The sequence below is a fragment of the Pantherophis guttatus genome, chromosome 1 (assembly GCF_059756535.1).
Source record: "Pantherophis guttatus breed Tessera chromosome 1, ASM5975653v1, whole genome shotgun sequence".
Lineage (NCBI taxonomy): Eukaryota > Metazoa > Chordata > Lepidosauria > Squamata > Colubridae > Pantherophis > Pantherophis guttatus.
In genome coordinates, this window is record NC_142063.1 from 53,361,454 (window position 1) to 53,378,888 (window position 17,435).

The following is a 17,435-nucleotide window of genomic DNA, read 5'->3' on the forward strand; positions in this document are numbered from 1 at the left end:
ATCCAGCTAGCTTAAGTCGCCAAGTTTGAGAAACACTATTTTAGGGGGAACGAGAAACGGAGAGTAACAGGGGAAAAGTTCGCGGCAATTTTTCGTGGAAGGCAAATTTCATGCGGCTACAGTTTCCGCCATTCGAGGCCCCTAAGGCGCGGCTCTCGCTTCCTCTCGTAGAGTGGGAACCAGTCCGCCATCGGTCCACATTCCGCTTTTCCTCACAGGACAAACCACTCCCTTCTCGTGGGCTCCGCGCCCAACGATTGGACCGGTTATTTTCCCCCCGCCCCTTAAACACATTTTTCCTCTCGTGATTGGTCTCTCCGAAGCTTGGAGCATCGTCCTCCGCTTCCGCCTCTGGGGGTCCTGCTTGCCGCTCGGCAGCGAATGAAGTCGCTCTCCTCCTCCGCGAGCGCCTTCTCCTCACAACGGGCGAGGCCAGCCCGGCTTCGGGCCAAGGGCGCGCCGTCCCCGCCTCCAGAGTGACGCTCCGGCCTGTGATTGGCGAAGGCTCCCGGCTGAGTTTCCGGTGCGATAAAGCAGCCCTGGGACGGGCGGTGGTTGGTTTCTAGGTGGCTGCTGTCCGAGCCGGCAACATGAAGCGGAGCGGCCAAAAGGTGGGCGGGCAACCTCGTGCCAACGGCTGCAGCCTCCCAGCGAACGGCTGCGGTCGGAAAAACGGTTACGTACGAGGCTTCGCCGGGCCCGAGTCCCACGACCAGGTAAGGCGGTGGTCGGCGCATCTGTAACGAAGGCGAGGCAGCCAGGATGCCTCTTGAGGGTGACGGAGGCCTGGTCTGCTCTCGCTCCCAGTCAAGAGGCCTCGGGCCGGGCCGGGCTGGGCTGTGCCTTGCTGGTATTCCTCGCTGTCAGCCACGCGGCGGGAATGAGGAAAGGATGGCCTTGAACAGTTCGGCTTCCTCGCTGACTCTTTTCTGCCCTCGTTTCCTGGTGCGTCGAGGCGGCTTGGCGTCTCCTCGCTTTGACCCTTTTTCAGAGGGAAAAGTTTCCCTTCCCGGTTCCCTCTCAACCCTCCCCACCCCCTCAATTGACTCTAGGTGTACTTGGCACGTTGAACCGTAAAATAATCACACACAGGCTGCCATGGTTTGTGCTTCTGGGCGCTGTGCAAACAAATGTTGCCTTTTGTAAGGCGAACTATGGCAGTGTAGGTCATGAATATGCTGGGAATGAGGAGTGTAAGATGTTCCAACTAGCAAAATGTTTGTATCTCTGGTATGGAACCTACGGCTTATTTCTAGAACTCCTGCTAAATTATAAACTGTACTTCATTGTGTCAGCAGTGCCTTGATTTATGGCTGGCATGTCACTTTCTCCCATAATCCCAGGAACATTTTGTAACGTGCACATGGACAGTATTCTTCTGTGCGAACTTATTAATGCAACCATAGCTTGTATTATGTTATAATGAGACTTATATGAGATTAATAGATAGTTTTAAATTATGTTTTCGCAAGATAACTTCAGATATTTAATGTCTTTTCATAGTAGAATACAATGACTTCTTGATGACCTGGATGTTCCCCAATGCAGGGGACCCATAGCTTAGAAAAAGCTTATTGTTGTGGTTTTCTTTGGCATGACATGATTTATAGAGCAACCCAGAGTCATGATTGGAAGATGGATGGTTATATAAATTGATAAGTAATAAATACAAAAATTTATTTTATTTCAGCAGGATATAGATATAATTAAAAAAAACAAGGAAATAGATTGAAGAAACTCCTTTGGAAGTCAGTAGGTTTTCTTTTGTGGAAGTATTTAAACACAAGATGGGTGGTCATCTATTTGGGAATTCCTGCATTGGCAAAAAAGTTAAACAAATGTTCTCCAAGGTCCGTTCCAACATTTTTCTTATATTATTTGTGACAACCAGAACTGTACATGGGTGTTCAGAAAAACAATCATAATAAATATTATAAACACTGTAACTCCATTTCGCTATCCATTGCATTTTATTTACATTGTACAGAAAATGAAGATAGTCAAAATTGGAAGAAATTCATTTCCACAGTCTTATCAATCTTCATGATACAGGTCATATTACTACACTTATCCAAGATCAAATGATTGATTATAGACATTGAGGCAGCATCAACTCTTAGCAGCATAGATAGAATTTCTCCAGGATAATTTATCTTCAGCTTGGCTTTTTAGCTCTTCCAATGGTGCATACATGGCTGCTGTATCAGGTCTATCCACCTTGTTGCTGTTCATCCTCTTGTCTTTTATTCTACTTTTCCCAAATGGCTATTGATCTACTGACCTAGTATTCTTCCTCCATTCCATTTGACTACTGCCCAAATTAAATGATGATAATAAAATTTCACTCTGGCTGTTTTGCAGTTCTTATGAGAATTAAGCAATTGTAAATTTAAAGCTACAAAATCTAACATGCAAAATCCAGTTATGGAATTAGCATAGAGTACCAAAGATTCTTCTGCCATCTGATGATCCTCCAAATTTTATAACCCAGAGCTGGTGGCTTGCTCTTATCCCAGTGTTATTTATACATGTATTCTTAATTGGTCTTGGAAGCTATTCAAACTATGAGTTTCCAAAACATTTGACCACTTGTCTTCCTTTCAAAGCTATATATTAACAAACCATTAAATAGACAACATCATCCCAGTTGACTGCTCCCTGTTGGCTTGACGCCTGTAATTGCAGATTGTTAGTTGTGCGGTATTCTTTAACTGACTTGTCCCCAGGAGCCAGTGCTACCCAGTTTAAGTCTTATAATAATGAGAAATCTGTGGTCCAAAAGGCTAAGATCCATGATAGATAAAAACTTAATCATTCTAAGAGAAATCATTTCAAAAGCAAGTTCTTTGAGATTACATTATTATTTGCAATCGTTAAAGAAAATATAGGGGAAGCAATTTACAACAAAAATGCCGTAAGATCACCTAAAAACAAAAAATATGCACACCCTTCTATCAGATAACCCAATTAATTATGAAATTCTATTATGAAAACAAAATAACTCAAAAGTGGCACAACTCCCAGTAATTTACCTATTGAATTAATATAAATCATATAAATATATCACACATATATTCCAATGACAGAATATCCAAGTATCCATAAATATTGTCTGGTGTGGTAAAATATTGTAAAATCTGTGCTAAATATCCTTTTTGATTAGCAGAAAAATAGCCTTAAAAAACTGGTACGATATACACATTTCTTGAATCCAGGCCTGATATGTGATTTTTGAGACTCTCAATATATTGTTTTAGATGTTCCCTATGCCTTTTATAACCTCAGTTTGTCAAAAATGGTCAATTCCACAATTTTGGAATATAACTCAAAATTAATATAAAAATATTTTCCCATAAATTTATTTTATTAGTGCAAGATGTAGAGAGACCTGGCCCATAGAACCGCCAAAATGGATGATAATATTATCATCATTATTTTATATCTAATATAAATATTATATTTATATCTCTTTTCTCATGCATTCTTTGGAGTATCCAATACAAATTAGACTTGAGATTTATTTAGCATTTGCAAGATTTTTTAAAGACTTGCATCCAGTGATATTCCACCTATTTATTGTATTCATCATTAAATATATTTTCAAGTTTCTAGTATAAAGTAGAATTTTTCCGTAAAGTTAAATATTCAAGGTACTCAACATCATATGCATTGTATGTCCCATATACTTGTAAGTGCTGTCAAATAAAAAAATGAAAACGCCATTTGTTGATCCAGATGACTGCCAATATTCTAATAGAAGTAAATAATGCTCTTATAATAAAGCCTATACAGATTAATATTCAATAAAATTCTCATTCCACATAAATGTAGGTGGTAAATGCCCAGTGATTATTTAAAGTCAAATAAATAAAACTTTCTTCATCAAAAAATAATTTCAGCTTCATTAATGAAAGTCTTCATGGTCTATTCTTCCTGTAGAACATTCCTCAGTATATTGTTTATCTGAACAAAATAATCTATTTGGAAATAAGTTGGAAATGCTTCTTAAAATTTAAATCGGTTAAGAGTAATATTCATTTTAATAACATTAATTTAGAAACATTAAATGGAATTGCAATTAATATCCATAGAATTCATGGATGTTAGCAGTTAGCATATTAATTTCATATCTTTTAAATTGTTTTTTAATATATATAATCCCCTAAATTTTAATATATTCTGCACAAATTACAGCTGGGAAGCAAACTCTGCATAAAGTGGGAGATTGAACAGGTTCCTAACCAAAGTAGCTGGCAACTTTGCAGGAATTTGGGGGGAGAATCACCATGTCATAATAGATTTCAATATAATGCAGACACAAGCAATAGAGTATAATCAAACCAGTGTCTTAGACTTTAAAAGAGCTGATTTTAACAAACTCAGAGCTTGGGAAGGAGCCCATGGATGAAAATCTTAAAGGAGAAATCAACTCAAGAAACTTGGGAAACTCTGAAAAATATGATTATAAAAGCCCAGTCCAGCTCTATACCATTGAAAAAGAAAAAGAAGAAACCAGCGTGGTTGCAAAAAAAACTCCCTGACAAACTAAAAGAGAAAAGTCTACAAAAAAATCTAAGGCAGAATACCAACAAATAGCTCAAACCTGCAAAGGAAGTCAGGAAAGCCAAGGCTCGGAATGAAGTAACACTTGCAACAAATGTCGAAATTAATAATTTCTTTCAGCGCATAAAAAAACAAGAAAAAGATCAAACAATAGGTCCACTAATGGGAGAAGATAGCAAGAAGTAACAGACAATAGAGAGAAAGCAGAACTGCTTAATTCATTCTTTGTATCTGTCTTCACACAAAAATAAAATGCAACCCAACTTACCAAAAACAAAGCCGTAGAAGATATATTAGAAATGTAAATTAAAATAAGCAAGAAAAATATAAGAGAATACCTGTCGACTCTAGACAAATTCAAATCATTGGGTCCTAACAGATTACATCCTAGAGTTCTGAAGGAACTGGTAGTGTGATCTTGGAACCATTGTACCATGTCTTTCGAAGTTTTTGGAGCACTGGGGAACTACCTAAGGACTGGAAAAGAGCTGATGTAACTCCCATCTTCAAGAAAGGGGAGGAAAATAGACTCAGACACTACAGACCATCAATACTTGGGAATATCCTGGAAAAGATAATCAAGCAACAAATGTTTGAACACCTAAAAGCAAGCAAAGTTATAACCAGAAGCCAATATGGATTTGTCAAAAACAGATTGTTTCATTCTTTGACAAAGTGGCTGAACTAGCGAAATGCTATGGACATAGTATGCTTGGATTTCAGTAAAACAGTTGACAAACTAGACCACAAGCTAATTCTTGGTAAGCTAGAAAAATGTGGGATAGACAGCAACACCATCAGATGGATTTATAATGCTGACAAACCATACTCAATGTATTAACAAAACTACATCTACATGAAAAGAAGGAAGCAGTGGAGTACCGCAAGGTTCCATTTTAGGCCCAGTACTCTTCAATATCTTTATAAATGATCTAGATAAGGGAATAGAAGGGGAACTCATCAAATATGCAGATGACGCTAAACTGTCAGGAATAGCCAATACCCTAGAAGAAGGGCCCAAGTTCCAAATGGATCTCAAGAGACGTGAACACTGGCCACTATCTAGCAAAATGAAATCCAATATAGATTGGATTTCTTAGGCAAAAAAAAAAAAACCAAAAAAAACCAATAGTACAGTTACGGATGAGATGAAACCTGGCTCAATAGCAGTAACTGTAAGAGTGGACAATCACTTAAATATGAGCTAGCAATGTGCAGCGGCAGCCAAAAAAGCCAATGCAATTCTAGACTATTAATAGAGGGATAGAATCAAGTTCTTGTGAAGTATTAGAACTGTTTTATAAAGCCTTAGCAAGACCACACTTGGAATTCTGCATCCAGTTTTGGTCACCACAATATAAAAAAGATGTTGAGATTCTGGAAAGAGTGCAGAGACAAGTAACTAAGAAGATTAGGGAACTGAAGACTAAACTATATGAAGAACAGTTGCAGGAATTGGGTATGTCTACTGAAAAGAAGGACTAGGGGAGACATGATAGCAGTGTTTCAATATTTGTGGAGCTACCACAAAGAGGGGACCAGCCTCTTTTTCAGAGCACCAGAAGGGAAGGGAAGATAATGGATGGAAAGTAAACAAGGAGAGGAGCCACCTAAAACTAAGGAGAAATTCCGTAATGGTGAGAATAGTTACCCAATGCCATCAGAATTTGTGGGTGCTCCATCACTGGAGGCTTTTAAGAAGAGACTGGACAGCCTCTTGTCTGAAATGGTAGGGTTCTCAAGCAGGACTTCTTGGACTAGAAGAGAAAAAGCTAAGGCTTTTTCTAGTATAGGTAAGTCTCGATTTACGACTAAAATTGAGCCTAAAATTTCTGTTGCTAAGCAAGTTAAGCAAGCTGTTAAGCGAGTTTTGTTACATTTTATTTTTTTGCCACAATTAAGTGAATTACTGCAGTTATTACATTAGTAGCACAGTTGTTAAATGAATCTGACTTCCCCACTGACCTTGCTTTTCAGAAGGTCACCAAAGTTGATCACCTAACCCTGGGCACTGCAACCATCATAATTACATGCCAGATGCCAAAGTGTCTGAATTTTGATCACATGACCAGGGTGGATTTGATTTAAATCGAGTTGATTTAAATCACAATTTAAATCATGATTTAAATCACTAGTAAAAAGGCTTGATTTAAATCAACTCGATTTAAATCATAATTTTTAAAGAGCAACTGTCATCTCTGCTACTCCTTTGACCCACTGTTGACTCACCAATAGTCCCAGTGTTGCAGAATATACAGCCTCGTGCTACATAACTAAGCTCCATTTCATGCTGAATAAACTAAATTATTTATGTATCTTAAATAGAAAACTATCTTACGATAGATTTTTACCCCAAAAGTTTTTTATTAAAATAAATTCGATAAAAATAAAAAAATCCAATTTAAATCAAAAAAATCCAATTTAAATAAAAAAAAATCTGATTTTTTTGATTTTTTTTAAAAAATCATGAATTATCCACCCTGCACATGACCATGGAGATGCTGCAACAGTTGTACGTGTGAAAAACACTTCTTTCAGTGCCATTGCAACTTCAAACTTGGGTTTCTAATCTGCTGTCATTTCCTCTGCTTATGAGGATATCCTGGAAGGGTAATATGCTATTTTTTTTTCTTGTTTTCTTATTGATTGTTTGAGGTGTTTCTCTAGGTGTTCCTTCTTTTATTATGACAAAAGTATTGTCTGTGTACTGGATCCCTACTTTTAGTTGTAGTTGTGGAATGCTATAGTTTCTAGAGACTGCATCACAGTTTCTGCTATGACAAACAAATCAAGAGGAACACCCATGGAATCATCACTCTCAGTACTCATAGCAGATTGTATCGTCATTCAAAAAAGACAATAAAAAAGTTAAGAACTGAAACACAAAGGTGAAAAGACATTATGTACAGTAATCAACACCCAGATGAGTAAATCAAACAAGCAATCAAGCAGAAAACAATACTCTAATCAAAGAACTTTCAAGGAGAAAACATACCCCAGCAACATTAGCAAGGCAAGCTAATCCCAAATTGATTACCACTGATGTTACTCAATTGGACAATGAAATATCTGCAAACAACCATACTCCGAGAGCACCAAAAATTCTACAGTTGAAGCCTAAGCTACTGTATATATTTTCTATAATTGCAGGTGTCCAAAATATACGATAAAAATATTTAAGTAGCAATTGATGGCTGGGAAAAAAAGTCTGGGAATGAAAGAGAAGGTGGCTACTAGACTGCTTTTTCTTGCAGTGTTTTTCTTCATTTTTTGTTTTGTCTTATTTTTTTAAAAAAATGAAACCATATTTTCATTCTCATATAAAGTTCATGTATTTTTCATGCTTTTGCTTTCTTTTTTGCTTTCTTCTTATTTTTTCCTTGTTTCATTCAAAAATAATAAATCCATACCGGGAAAGATTAATTATGTACAGAAATAATCTCTGCACAAAGATATTTCATATCCAACAAAATGCTTACAACATCAATTATCCATGTTGGCACTAAGAGACATGAAAACTCAACTCAACTGTGTTGAAGAAAAATTTTGAATTTGTCTACAAATCAGAGAAATGGCTTGCAAATTAAGAAAAGAAGAAAAAGGGGGTGATCTTGAAGCTATTATTACTACTTCAGTCATGTTGAAATATTGAAGCTGCAAGAGGGAGATACAATTTTATTGGATAATTATGTTATACAATAAATTTTACATCAATATTACTACTCTAATTTGTATGAAAGGCAGGGCATTTTCCTGTAAAAATAGAATGTTACTTTGAAAAGCAAAATTTACCATGACTTTCAGATACACAAAGACAGATTATGAATTATCCTGAAGTGTGACAATAATGGAAATTTTAGAAGTTATAAAATGATCAAACCAGAAAAGGCACCAGGTCCACATGGACTCTCAGGAATTATTATTGATGTTTTGAAAATGAGCATTCATAATGATGTTTTGAAAATGAGCATTCATAACTCCTTCAGAATACATTGAATTATATCATACAATATAAGAGCAGTTGCCAGAATCATGGAAAGCCAGCATTTCATTAATACCCATAGAGGGACAAGACTTAAACCTAACTAAAAATTGTAGACCTATAATCACTACTGAATATGACTATAAAATATTTAGAATATTTGCTCATAGACTGAAAACAGTCCTACAATAATTTATTCATTGTGACCAATGCAAATTCTTACCAAAAGATATCTGAAAGATAATGTGAGGACAGGTTTAGATATTATAGAATATTTGGAAAAACACAACAAAAACCAAGCAGTATTAATTATCTTACAGTAGATACAGAGAAAGCTTTTGATATTCTTGATTAGTCTTTCCTGTTTAAAGTTCTAGAAGCTATGGTTTTTGGTAAGTTTATAACATGGATAAAATCAACATATACGTCACAGAAAGCACAAATTATTTTAAATGTAAATTTAACAACACCCTTTGAGAGTAAATAAAGAACCACACAAGAATGCTCATTATCCCCACTACTGTTTACATTGGTTTTGGAAGTTTTGAATAGAGATATAAACCAAGATGAGGGGATAATGGGGGTAAAGACATTAAAAAAGAGACAAAAATTGAGAGCATTTGTAGATGATGTGGTATTGGTATTGGAAGATACGTTGAAAAGGATAGAGTTGTCAATGAGAAAACTAAAATAATTTGGTATGCTATCTGACTTGATTAACAAACAAAAAATAAATATCTTAATAAAAATATGAAGTTATAGCATCAAGTAGAATTGATGAACAAGTTTTAAGATTGAGAAAAAAGTAAAATACTTGGATGTTAGCTTTACAAACATGCTAGTCTCAGAATTAAATTGGATAAAATAATGTATGGTTTTGAGTAGGATAAAACTGCATTTCAAGTTGAATTATGTACTAAAGATCAAGTAATAATGAACATCTTATTGTTAAAAGGTATAAATTTCTGTTGGGATTAGAAACAGGATGAACAGTAAGGTGGGTTACAAATGTTGTATATAGTATACAAATGCAGCAGTGGGAAAACATGTGAACCAAGGAGTTGAAATTTACACTATGTTACAGTCTGAAAGAGAATCTGTATAAAATAATGTATAGATGGTATTTGTCACTGGACAAATTGAAAATATATATAATGGAACTTCTAACACATAAACACTAGGAAGGGACTTTTTAGTCCCTATCAACAAAATAGTCTTAAATTGGGGTATTTAAATTTTTTGGGGTTTTAAATCTGAGCCAATTTATTTAATTATTTTAAATTTTAAATTGTTATTTGTCTGTGTTTTTAAATAGGCTGTACACCGCCCTGAGTCCTTCGGAAGAAGGGCGGTATAGAAATAAAATAATAATAATAATAATAATAATAATAATAATAATAATAATAATAATAATAATTTATTTATTATTATTATTATTATTATTATTATTTTACCATTTTTGGTGGACTTGTAAAAACATTAATAATTACTGGACTGAAGTGCATTTTTTTTTTTAAAAGGTCAATATACAGTTAAGATCTGAAACATTTCTTTTAGCACTGGTGGACAAAAGTTTGGAAAAATTGCATGGTACTTTGTCCTCATACAGTATGTGATAAGAGCAGCTATGTCTTCTTTAAGCCCAATGTTGGAAGGTTTCAATGATACTTACAATGGAAGGGTGGTTGGTAAAGCTGATGGAGCTGGCTGGGATGACTAAAATGATGACTGATTAGAGAAAAGATACTGGCTAAATTTAATACCAATTACAAGAATCTTGTGGACTTTCTGCACAAAATAGAAAAAATGAAATAACATCAATTTTGAATATTAGTGACATATGTAGATTATAAAGATGATTACATTATAATTGTAGTGCAAGAACTCAAATTTTATTTTTATTTGCTCTAAAAGAAGTTGGAAGTCATTCATTTTTATGTATTTTTTATTTTACTGCACCACTGTCTGCTATTTCTCTCTCTATTCTGCCTTCTTTTTTCTCTCTTGCATATTAGTTTTCTGTTAGTTTTTTTTACTTTTTTAAAGCTTAAGTTATATTTAAAAAAAGAAGTAATCTTTGCAATCACCCAGGGAACAAAATGGTTAATATCTTATTATGTATTGTTAATAATACAGGCCTATAGCTTGAGCAAGATTTAAATTTTTTACCCAGTTTTAAAATCAATGTTATGCAAGCTGTGTAAAAAGATAAAAGCAATTTACCAGATTTTCTACAAATCTCAAATAATATTGGGCTAATAAATCTATAAAAGATTTTTAACATTCAACAGGAAAGTCACATAGTTAATACATGCTCTTCTAGGGATCCGAACCTGAATAAAATGTTGATAATCAGGAAGATTTATATGGTAGAAAAAGCAAACCTTTGTGGTCCCATGCTGTTAATACTAGTACTTTGATCTCATAAACCATAGGTTTTATATCCTGCACAAAGTACAATCAAAACTTGGTGGTTGCCTATGGCTGCTAAAATATAATGATTTTCTTGGTAATCACAGTTTTGCATTAGTATCTCTCAAAGTCCCTTTCTTTCCACTTCCTGAACTTAATGCTGCATAAAGAGCTTTACAACTGTTATCTAACCTGGCAGCTGTCGCTCAATGTTGTCCAGCAGTATAATGGAAATCCTGTTATTGCTTTTAACCATGATCATCTTAAGGTGCTGATGCTGCCTCTTTAGTTTTTAATATGGTACTTTGATGTTCACTATTCATGTCAGTGAATAGGCATTGGAAAACCAGAATTCTGACAAAACAATTTGGTTTTGCAAATGGGTCATTCTTCAGTCTCAGAAAGATACATCATTCCCAGAATTAACAAAATATAAACTCACAGGGCTTGCTTATGTTTAAAATCCTGCTGGATTAATGTTTCAGAGAATCATTGTTATGGATTGAAAATCAAGTAGAGAATTAAATAATATGATTTTTTAAAGGAGTTTATTTTTTCCTTTTACTATATAAGGTAGTTGCATTAATATAATTCCAAGATTAATATTCTAGTAATAGTAATACCTAAATATATTAAAGATTTACCGTATTTTTCGGTGTATATGACACACTCCCCCCCCCCCCAAAAAAGTGGATAGAAATGTCTATGCGTCTTATAGAGTGAATGTTGTCTGCGGAGGCCAAAAACGAGACGTGCAGTGGCTGAAAATGAGGCATGCGGAGGTGGCGATGGGTGGCGGCAATCCCTCAGCCTGGAACAGCTGATCAGTGGTATTCTGAGAGGCTGATCCAACTGCCAATCAGCTGCTCATGCTAAATCAGGCTGTACTGAAGCTGACCTTGCTGTTTGCTGTAAGTAGGCAAATTGCTGGGGGGCAGAGGCAGATTTTTTTTTTTCTTGTTTTCCTCTCCAAAAACTAGGTGCGTCTTATACTTCAGAGCGTCCTATAGTCCAAAAAATACGGTATATTGGAATTGGAATCCCTAAAACTATGGAGATTTCCTGTTTAGTTTTTGGGAGAGTATGAAAATAAATAAGATGTAATTTATGAAAATTAATTGATAGTTCTGCAAATTCCTCTAACTCCTTAATATGGCTGGCTGAACAAAAAGCACTTGAGAGAATCAAAATCATACTATCTGTAAATAGAGTTAGAAGATTCATCTTATCTGCCACTTTCCAATAATCTGATTATTAGATTAAAATGTTGTTGCCAACACTTCCATGGCTAGAGTGAATAGTAAAGATGATAAAAAGTAGGCTTGTTTGGTACCTTTGGGTGTCAGTTGATTCATAAATATTTTCAAATCATCTTATGAAAAGCAGCCCCAAATTTGAATTTAATATTTGATTTAAAATTAATTTACAGAGTTAAATTGTCATTATTAGCTAATGGGATATTAGGCTCTGAGGTATAATAAGCAAAACATAATACTAACGGTATTTGTCTCTAGGTAGAATAAGACTCAAAGGAAATTGATTAATCCCACATTTTTCTTATATTTTATTGTTTCCTCCAGATTCATCATATTACACATAATGGAGGTTTATATAAGATACCTTTCAATGAAACTTTTGAAGAAACACCAATGCTGGTTGCCGTGCTGACTTATGTAGGTTATGGTGTGCTCACCCTTTTTGGATATCTTCGAGACTTTCTACGGCAATGGAAAATTGAGAAATGCCATAATGCAACAGAAAGAGATGAACAGAAGGTAATGTTTTGATTTAGAGGCAAAGTAGCAGTTAATATGTTTGCAGTGAAATGGACACAAGTGTTAAAATAGGCAGTCATTATTATCCAAGTATAATTTTCAATCTGCACTAGTCAGCATTCAAACATGGACTGAAGCATGCTTAATTAGCTGCAGTTTGAAATTTAAATAAATAAATAATAAATAAATAAATAATTTTATTGTCATTGTACATGTATACACAGTATACCCATACAACAAAATTCAGTTAACACCCAAAAACCAGGTCCAGGTTATCTGTATGTTAAATGTTGAAATTCCATTGAAGGAAATTTCCTAGACATTTATTTCATGTCAGGAAGATTTTTTTGAACTAGAATTTTTCTATCAACTGTTTTGTATGCGTATGAAGTTAACTCACTGTATGGAAATAAGTGTAATTTTGATCAATAATCTCTAATTTTCTATTTTTCAGTTACGTATTTAAAAAGTGATTGATTCTATAACTTTGGTCCACTTCAGGTTTTGAGTCAGATGAATCAAAATGAACTTTTTTCTATTCTATGTCTTTGAATAATTTCTTCGTGTTTGCAAAGGATTTCTTTCCAGGTATCTGTCATTTGCACAAGCCTTTGAATTCCAAGGTTAAAATTCAAGGGAATATTTTATTTAGATTGTGTCTCTATTAACTCCCTCTCCTGGTCAAAAAACATTATGTCAACTGATGTCAAAAATAAGCATGACTTGCAAGTCTTGTTTGAAGCATATTTCTGATGACAGTGCAGTTTAAAAAAAAATTAAGCCATTCAAATTTTCATCAAAAGTCATTTTTAAGAGAGCTTTTGGAACATTTCTTAATAGTATTTTCCAATTGTAACTAATCTGAAAAATAATCACACAGTCGACCTTTGCTTATTTATGGCTCCTTTTCCTTTTTATTCCCTAAATCTGCCTCATACTGTAAATCTCAGAGACAGTTTTATCAGAACTTTTCTCACCTTGAGTACAGAGAGAGTCTCAGTGAAATTCTTTCTTAATTATGCCAGGTATGAGCTGAATGGGAGAATTGCTTTGACAGGTTTTCAAGACTAAAATCAAGCCCTGTGAGGCACACAAGAAACAAGATCCACTTGCATTTTTGAAAAGGTTTTTATTGCTAGTAGGGCAGTATAACAGAATCTTGAAAACACTTCGTCCACTCAATTTATAATTAGCATAATTAAGACAAAATTGCTCTTTTTCTCATATTTCCCTCCCTCCTTTGGACTGGGCCATCTCTTTGGCAACAGTGTCATTTCTTCCTTTGTTTTCTTGGGGTCTGTTAGGCTTCTCACTACAAGTAGCAATGCAAGAATCACCACTTTTCTATCTCCCATCTGAGTCAAAACTCCAGAGTTCACCTCAGGCTGCTGTTTCATATCTCTGAGAAAGGCAGCAAGACCATGTGGAACTCTTTGGTAGGCTGCCTGGTGACTCTAATCTTTCAGATATTTTCAGAACTTGCAAGGTGTGATGGACTCTATGGCTTGGATTTTCAGGAGGGATGGAGTGTATTCCTGAGGATTAAGAGACAGCTCAGTTCAGATGGTTTGTGTGAGAGGGGGTCAAGACAGCCCCGGTAGCTCTTTGAGTATAGATGGTGTAGATCAGGGGTCCTCAAACTTTTTAAACAAGGCCAATTCACGGTCCCTCAGACTGTTGGAGGCCCAGACTGGCTGGCTGAGCGTGTCTAGGTGGGCATGTGGATGGGTGGGCGTGTCTAGGTGGTCATGTGATTAGGTGGGCATGGCCAATTTAGCAGTCCATTAAATAATACACACAAATTAAACTTTAATTTGTTTGGCTCCTGGGGGTGTTTTATTTGCTTTTATTTGCATGTTGCTCTTTTGGTTGACTTTTCTTTTACTATATCGTTTTTTAAGTTGTTTAGGAGTCTAGTGGTCCACTTCAGGAAACTCAATTTTACAGCAATTCTTCTCAGCCCCAAGGAGTTTACAATCAACAAGTCTCTCTCTCTCTCTCTTGTCGCTCTCTCTCTCTCTTTCCCTCCCTCTCTTTCTCTCTCTCTTTCTCTCTCTGTGTGTCTCTTGTCTCTCTTTCCCTCCCCCCTTCTCTCTTTCTCTGTCTATCTCTCCATCTCTCTCTGTCTATCTCTTTCTCTGTCTATCTCTTCGTCTCTTTCTCTTTCTCTGTCTATCTTCTGGAGGCGGGGGAGGTCAAAAATGGGGTATACGGACGCCTTGGGAGGCCTCCACGTGCCCTGTTTTTGGCCTGCAGAGTGCTACTGGAGCTGGGGGAGGTCAAAAATGGGGTATACGGACGCCTTGGGAGGCCTCCATGTGCCCTATTTTTGGCCGGCAGAGTGCTACTGGAGGCGGGGGAGGCCAAAAACGGGCCTGTTTTTGACCTCCCCTGCCTCCAGAAGCACTCTGCCGGCCAAAAATATTAGCCTTACCTTCCAGTTCCAGCTGCGGGGCTCACGAAGGTAAATCCTGTGCTTAGCCAAAGGGTGGGAGATGGTGGGTTGGCGGGGCGATGTGGGCGGGGCAGTCTCATGGTCTGAATTAATGGCTTCGGCAGGCTGTAGTTTGAGGACCCCTGGTGTAGATAACAGTATGGTTAGTTTGTCAAGATTCTGTCTAGAGGTATGGAACATTAAAGAAATCTACGTGGAAGAATTACTGTGTGTTTTTCTTGTTTGGGGAACCTGACAAAGGGGAATGGAAGAAAAATAGTTGGCTGTGGTAACTATGGCATTCTAGACATATAGTTTAACCATAATAACTAATAGCCATTATTAGTTTTACAAAAACAATTCTAATTTCCACTTAAAATTGTTTAAATTGGGGACATCACCAAATTGTAGATAGATAATCCCACAGATTTACTACATCCTGTGCAAAGCACAATCTATCCTGAACCTCCCTCTGTTCAGCCTTGTTGAATGACCCTGAGTTCTATTAATATAATAGCAGGAGAAAATATACGCTTTGCAATGCATGATTTCATGTATTCGTGATTTAATATACTTTATTAAATATTATTATTTCTAGTTTTTCAAATTGCATTTCTAGATGTGTATAGAGAAATTAGCACATAGAAGAAGGTCACAACCCATTTACTATCATTCCAGAGTACAGCACCGGGAATAAGGGGTTTAAATGACAGAAAAATGGATTCTATCTGAACATTAGAAAAACCTTCCCAACTGTAACTGTTCCTAACTTTCTAACTATTTGATAGTGGAACCAATTACCTAGAGAAGTAGTGAAATCTCCTTCCTTGGCTGTGTTCAAGCAAAGGTGAAAAAGTATCTGTCAGAGAGTCTTTAATTTCCATTCTTGCACTGAGCACAAGATTGGATTTGATGCTTTGTCCACTCTTATAAATCAGTGGCCCTTGCTTGCCTCCAGGTTCTCATAGTAGAGTTTCTCTATCAATTTTGATCAGACATAACTATCTGATAATAGTTGATAATTGAATAGTTAACAGCTGGATGTTTCTGGATCCCACAACAGCTTTCATTTATTCTCTGGACTAAATTATCTCTCTGGACATATTAGAAGTTAATATTTCTGGAGCACATTTATATCAATAATGGTGATGGAAATGCTTAATAGAGCCACATCATGTAATTCTTAGTTGGAATTGTTGTGGCCTGTTGAATTATTGCTTTCATCCCTGTGAATTCAGTTGAGCCAAAAACTATAAGAGAATTTCAGGGAATTGAAGCATTAAATATATCAAGCATGGCCCTAGGAAAACTGAGAATTACAAAAAGAGTAATTTAAACATTCTGTTTTATAGAATTCTATCTAATCTTTTATACTTTACCACGGGAGCAAGTGCTTACACTTCCTATTACACTCTGCAGAGTCATAGTCTTTTTTTCTTTTTTTTGGGGGGGGGGCTGCTTGGAGCATTATGAGTAATTAAGCTCATAAAGCCAAATTTTATAGAAGACACTTTTTATGTTATTCTTAAATCGTAACATGCATACATATCTTTATCATACTTCTCATTATACATGCTTTGAAGGGAATGCTTACAATGCACTAACTAAAAAAACCCTATAAATCAGTTTAGACAAGAATGTTAAATAAATTGGTACCAAAGTTTAGCATAAGGCAAATTTTGTTGCAGTAGCAATTTCCACTTCAGTTCCTTGAAATGTATAAAGCATTTGTGGATCAAACAATAAACAGTTCAGACAAAATACAACTTCTGTTCTCCTGCCGGCACCATGTTCAAACTAATCTAATACCTGACCTCAACCATTACATGTAGCAATGTATTCCATAAATTATATGAAGTACTCCTTTTTCTTTGTCCTGAATTCTCAGCCAGAATTTTCATTGAATGACCCAAAGTATTAAGCCCTGAAAAACATAATAAATAATCCTCCTCCTCCTCCAATTGATAATTTGAATTAACATTTATTATATCCACTCTATCTTCTGGCCCAAAGTGAATGAATCATAGGAGATATATAATCTCCTCCCAAACCACCCAAAGTTATAGTTGTTTGGTAAAATGTAGCTGTGGGTGATTGCAAATTTGATTAATGCTACAGTTGTGCTTAAAGGTTTGTGAAACCTTTTAAATTTTTGATATTTCTGTATTAATATTACCTAAAATGTGTTCTGTTAACAACACAAGTCCTAAAAATAGATAAACATAATTAAACAAATGAGTCAAAATATTATACTTGTTCATTTATTGAT

At 35.7% G+C, this 17,435-nt stretch overlaps 1 protein-coding gene across 1 annotated transcript in view; it reads left to right on the top strand.

The window, feature by feature from the left end:
- The first annotated feature begins 199 nt into the window (after positions 1–199).
- The window catches only part of SPTLC2 (serine palmitoyltransferase long chain base subunit 2), a 59,521-nt gene continuing 42,285 nt past the window's right edge, over positions 200–17,435 (top strand). The window contains exons 1-2 of the mRNA XM_034418226.3: positions 200–716; positions 12,538–12,732. Of these exons, the coding sequence (XP_034274117.1) occupies positions 591–716; positions 12,538–12,732 (321 nt within the window). The 5' untranslated portion in view covers positions 200–590. The remainder of the gene's footprint in view (positions 717–12,537; positions 12,733–17,435) is intronic.